The sequence below is a fragment of the Artemia sp. Qi Xiang Cuo genome, chromosome 14, assembly GCF_049724085.1.
Source record: "Artemia sp. Qi Xiang Cuo chromosome 14, ASM4972408v1, whole genome shotgun sequence".
Taxonomy (NCBI): Eukaryota; Metazoa; Arthropoda; class Branchiopoda; order Anostraca; family Artemiidae; genus Artemia; species Artemia sp. Qi Xiang Cuo.
Genome location: NC_142807.1, coordinates 38,629,978 through 38,635,977, shown reverse-complemented (window position 1 = coordinate 38,635,977; position 6,000 = coordinate 38,629,978). Strand labels below are relative to the sequence as shown.

The 6,000-nt window shown below is 38.5% G+C and overlaps 1 protein-coding gene across 1 annotated transcript in view; it reads right to left on the bottom strand.

Moving 5' to 3' along the window:
• LOC148944442 (TBC1 domain family member 30-like) overlaps positions 1-6,000 on the bottom strand; it is a 175,222-nt gene that overhangs the window by 38,960 nt on the left and 130,262 nt on the right. The window contains exon 7 of the mRNA XM_089099930.1: positions 5,519-5,670. Coding sequence (XP_088956056.1) covers positions 5,519-5,670 — 152 coding nt within the window. The remainder of the gene's footprint in view (positions 1-5,518; positions 5,671-6,000) is intronic.

Sequence of the window (6,000 nt, the reverse complement as noted above, 5' to 3'; positions counted from 1 at the left end):
TTGAGATAGCCATCTTGTTCATCGTAGTTGAAAGTTCTGGAAACTATGTCTCTGAGGATGACAACCCATCCCCCATCCGCCACAGCCCTCAGGGCAAGGGTTGTAATTTATACCCTGGGGGCATATAAGTTTTTTGTATAGAAAGCGTTGTCGTAAAAACTTCAACAGGGCTCTTTCGATTGGCAATTGAAAGAGCTAGTGCCCTTTTTAATGGTTGAAAGGGATTGGAGGGCAACTAACCCCCCTCTCACGTCCACCACTTCCCCAAACACATGCAATCAAAATTTTGAGATATCAATTTTGTTCAACCTAGTACAAATTATTGTAAGTAAAGTACAAATTATATTCTGGCTTTTATAAACCATAGGGTCTTAGAACCTACTCATATTAATTTCTGTTTGTTTTGAGTTTGACTCTGTTATTTATTTTAATTTCTGTTTCTTTTGGGTGTCATTTATTTATTGATACTGACTTGTGGTAGTTTTATGCTTGAAAAATTATTTGATTCTATTTTTTTCATTTTTGGATTAATGGAGATCTTTACTTTTTTCGAAAAAGTTATTTTGTGGAAAAAGTTTTTTTTTTAATTAATCGCAATAAAGAAGAACAATTTGTGACTCAGTTTTTGTAATTTTTTTGTAGAATGATTTGCAGGCTTACGATAAATTCTCATTTGAAAGAATAGTTATACAGTTACTCTGCGTCTATCTAGCATTGAGTTGTCAGTTATAAAATTATGCTCGATGTTGTATTCATTCTACATATATTCAAGCACGCACAGTTCTACACTTACTGGACAGAATTGTCAAATAAGAACTGTACATAGAACTGTAGAAGAATTGCATATAGAAATTTTGACGGAAGTCCATACAACGATTTTCAGTGGAAGAATCAGTGGAAAGCTGCAATTGTAAGGGACAAAGTCCTATAAGATCATCCATCATCCAGTTTTTAAATTTGACTCATGAATCTCCAAAACTATACTCGCAGAAAAGGTGTGTATTTTCGAGGCGAGTGTCAGACTTTGAATTACGTGCCCCAGTTGATGCAACTGATTATAGTTCACAATTCTTCACATTAATAATAATTATAAGAAAAACGAGTTAATAAAAACCTTTCAATCTCTACTTTGGATTCAGACTTGTCCAATCGATATGTCTTCTGTTTTGGACGGAAGGCAAAGTAAAAACTGTCTTCATTGTGTTTAAGACATGCAAGTTTAAGACATGTACGATTATTTTCTTACATTTGCCAGCGGTTAAGATATTAGGTTGATATTCAAACGGATAGAAAATTATTTAGCAACAAGAATATTCTATTTGATCTTCGGTTTATCGAGCAATCACATCAATATTCCTTTAATACCAATTTAGGACGCATTGTTTCAAGAAAGTACTTTAAAGCTTGTTTTTTGCGTTTTTTATTTATTTATTATAGATAATAGATAGTTTATTTTAACCCACCATTAAACAAAAACATGGTGGAGTATAAGACAAAAAAAAGGAATAATACAAAAAACGCTACTTCAAGACAATTAAACTATATACACTACACACACTTATAGCTCGTATATTACATGCAACGGCAGAAAATCATATAAGTGCTCAAGTGCAGCTTTTCTAGCATTGCTTTCCTGCTCTGCCACAACTTCATGCGGATCTGGAATTTGATACTTACTCAAGAGGAGCGTATTTCTCTCGAAAAGCGGTATACGTACCAGAAACTTTAAATATTTACCTAACGCGGACCGAACTCTTAGCCGCTCTGTTTCAGTAAACCATTCCTAAAGCGGGGAAAGGTAGAGAACATGTGGCAATGCCACTGCTCTGTATAGCCTCTCCAAATTTGCCCGTTATACGAATACTTCAGCGGGGCCAGTTTACCGTAACTCACTCACAAATTTGACACAAGGGTATCGAGGCAGAAGACCGTTGCCAGGATTTATAGAACTTTGTAGCCGAAGTTCAGAAGTAGACAGGCCTGCTGTCTCTATTCTTCTGTCGACTAGAGCAAAATACTACGCTGGATTGAAAGCTGAGACCCAAGCCCCAGCAATAAATCTTCTAGAAAATGAGGTTTCGCAGATTATGGTAGAGTCAGAGAATGGGAATGGCAATATGAGGCAAAGAAAGACTCGACGATACCGACAAAAGGAAAAAGCAGAATGGAGACAGAAAAACTTTCAAGAAACACATTCAGAAGTTGATCCAGAACAGCTAAATTCCAAAGAATTGGCTGACGTTCAACAAAAAAATGCTACACTGACAAAGTGTTTCCCTCTGTCGAGCTTAGGCCCGGATTTTGAGCTCATCAATGGTCTGCTCTAGAGAAAAATCAAAACCAGGTTGGATAATGAAGAGATTATATAGCTGGTGGTTCTCAAGTCATGTAGAACGTTTGTGCTGAGAGTCGCCCATGATTCCCCAATAAGTGGCCACACTGGAGTTGTACGTACTCTGAATCAGATCATCCATAGGTTCTTCTGGCCTGGGTTACGTCAAGATGTCAAACGATTTGTACGTGCTTGTGATCCCTGTCAGCTAGTTGCAAGGATGAAGCCAAAAGAACAGGTATCCATGTTACGCCTGCCTGTCATTAAAGAGCCTTTCAGAAGGATTGCAGAAGATATTTTGGGATTATTGGTATAATCTTGGAACGGGCATCGATTCCTCTTGGTGATATCGGATTATTGCACTCGTTATCCCGAGGCAATACCCTTGAGATCGATGAATGCCAGGAAAAGTGCACAAGTACTTGAGCAGTACTTCTGCCGGGTTGGTGTTCGGCTTTTGAAGAAGTTCGTCGTGGATAATCCGAGAGACTGGGATCACTTTATCCCCTAGGTCTTGTTTGCTTATTGAGAAACCCCTCAAGCCTCGAACAAGTTTGGTCCTTTTGAGCTTCTTTATGGACAAAGGCCAAGAGGCCCATTGGACGTCGTCAAGGAAAAATCGGAGCACGCTGAAAACTACCGTTAGGCGCACACAGGAGCTCTTGTTCATGTGACAACGACTGCGTCAGATCCTAGAAGAGGCCCATAAAAATCTTCTGGAAGCGTCCGAAAGGCAGAAAACCCAATACAACAAGAAGGCCAAGCAATGAGATCTGCAAGTGGATGACGAGGTCCTCGTCCTTCTGTCGACTGGAACTCATAAATTGGAAACCAGATGGTAAGGATCCTTTAGGATATCTCGGAAAGTCGAGAATGTGAACTACAAAATCCTGTTCCTGGAAGGAAGAAATAAGAAGAAGATTCTAAAGATTAATCTCCTTCAGAAGTTTGAGCCTAGGCCAACAGATCTCCTTTTCTTTGCTCACGAAGCTCTGAGTATGCCTACGGTTGACGAGACAGATAATTCTGGTGACCAGGATGACATCCAGATTGTGACAGATTCGCTAAGTCACCTTACAGAAAAGAGAAAGAAATGATATTTTGGGGTACTAATGGGATTTAGAAAGTCTTTCTCCAAAATATCCAGAAGAATATCAGTGGTCAGACACCGCACTGACACAGGTAATGCCCGTCCTGTGCGTCAGAAACCCTACAGGGTACCACCGAGCCAACAACAAGCAATTGAAGAAGAAGTCAAGCAAATGTTGGTTTTGCGGATCATACAGCCGTCTTCAAGGTCAAACGCTCCAAGAGTACCACTTTGATATTCATAGTCGGAGTGGGCTAGAAAACGGGAATGCTGATGCAATCTCCCGTCTGTTGTAAATAGAAAAAAAAAATGTTTGCTTTGTATTTTTATAGATGAGCACCAAGTCCTTGCCCGTATTCCTGAAGAAGGTCCTCAAAAGAAAAGGAAAGACCAATCCGTTCCAAGACTGCAAGAAAAGTCAGCAGAAGGACATAAAACTCGCCATTTTTTCAACTTACAAGCCACTAACCAGGCAGATGAAACTGGAGCTCATTTTGAGCTTTGGGGCGGTCTTTTATGTTGGCATACCAAAAGGAAGGATGGTTCAACTCATTTCCAACTGATGATATCAGAGGACTACCATAGTCGGCTAATCCTGATATCTCATTCTTCGCCTCGAACTTCCGCAAAGTTGGTTCATCTAGGCCGTAACACAACAGCGAAGATTTTGCATATTTTTTTTTCTTCTGGCCCGACATCTACCATCGAATCAAGAGTGAGCTGGATTCGTGTTCATGCCGAGGAGGTGAAGCCTTTGCAGGATATGTGGTGAAACTAAAATAGAGTGTTACCTTACCTGTGTGTCTAAGGGCGGAGGAATGTGGTGATTTGATCTAAACTCACCTGTCAACTTATTAGATATTCTGTCAGGGGCGGATTCAGGATTTTTTTAGGGGGGGGGGGGCGCAAAATAGGTTGATCCGATAAAGTTGCGTTAGGAGCAAGTTTAATTAACGCAAACTTGAGTCAGTAAATTACACTACTTTAGACTACGCTAGGGAGGAGGAGGGGCGCAACCCTCCCCCCTCTGGATCCGCCACTGTATTCTGTAAGTTTAGTGAAAAACCTTGAACTCTGAAACCAGATCTAAGCCTGGGTGGTGAATTGCGCTCCATTGAATGAAATAGTTAGTTAGTTACAGGCGTTAAAGGTGAATAGATGTGAATTTTTATATGTTGTACCGAATAGAGTTAATAAAACTGTGTTTCTATATATTTGGAATACGACAAAAACGTATTATGTGCTTGTCAGCCGAAGCCGCGGGAGGCAGTTCCCTCCTCCTCCTTTACGGGATTGTCTTTGACCACAGCTCCCTTACCAACTAGCTTCTTTATCTTATAGTGCGTATATTATTTGTTTGTGCGCTGGTCCCAAGAAAAGACAAAAAAAAATGTTTAAGCAAAATATTGTGGATATAAGGAAACAATCCATATAATCTTAACCTGTTAAATTTTTGGAACAGCTCACACTCGCTAGTTTTGACAAGAAAGATACTATATTTCCTTAAACTATTAAATATGCATCTTTTCAGCTTCGAAGCTTAGCTTGGCGGTGGCAAGCATTGTTACTGTTTTGTATGGTTCCGTGTCCAATAAAAATAACATTTAACATTGTCAGGGGGCCAGGGACAAAACGTCGTATCTTGAATTCTTCATAATTTCCAGAAAAATAGAAGATCTCAATTTAACTTAATGTAGACTTAAGATATGAATTTTCTAGAGTCAATAGCTTTAGACCTATGATTTCCACAAGAGTAATTTTTGGATCAGTACAAGTATTTTGAATTAAAGTGCTAGACTACATAAATTAAATATAATTAATGACATAAAACTAATAAAATTAAGTGTATTAATTATATACCATTAAATTACTTCTAAATACTACTCGGATTAAACCACTTCCTAAAAACACATGAAGTTTCACTGTGAATTGGCAATGTTAGTATTTGAAGCTTTTTACATTATATTTCTTTTCGTAATTATTTGAAGTAAATCTACCTATTAATTTTCTTAACGATCATAATCAATGAGTGAAATTTGCTATTCTTATTGAATAAAAACCAAATCGATGGCGTGTGTTTCGCTTATTATCCTTACCGTTCCACAATATTTGGGCCTGCTTTTGTCTTTCTCTGAGCTTTTTGTACTGTTTGGTTAAAGAAATTACGTCCAAATTCCTTCGGTCCTCAGAAGAAGCAGGAGATGAACTCTGGGACCTTGCACAAGAGTTTCTTCTCGATCTTGGGGACCTGAAATGTTGACAGCATTAATAAACATGTATAATTATAAATTGTTGTACATTTAGCGTGATTACAAACTTGAAACTGACTCCCCGCCCACACACACAAACACATACGCAGACAAAAGTATGCACAGAAACACACACACAAACATAGATGCAGAGCATTCTAGGAACATGTCATTTAATGACCAGTAAGGTCTCACAGCTAATTTTGTATTGATTTCTGTTTTTACTATTTTCTTTTTTTGATGGGGAGAGAAGGAGCAGGTTATTATTATTCTATTTTAATATTTAGTAATATTTACTTTTGTAATATTTAGCTAGGTTAGGTGCTGCT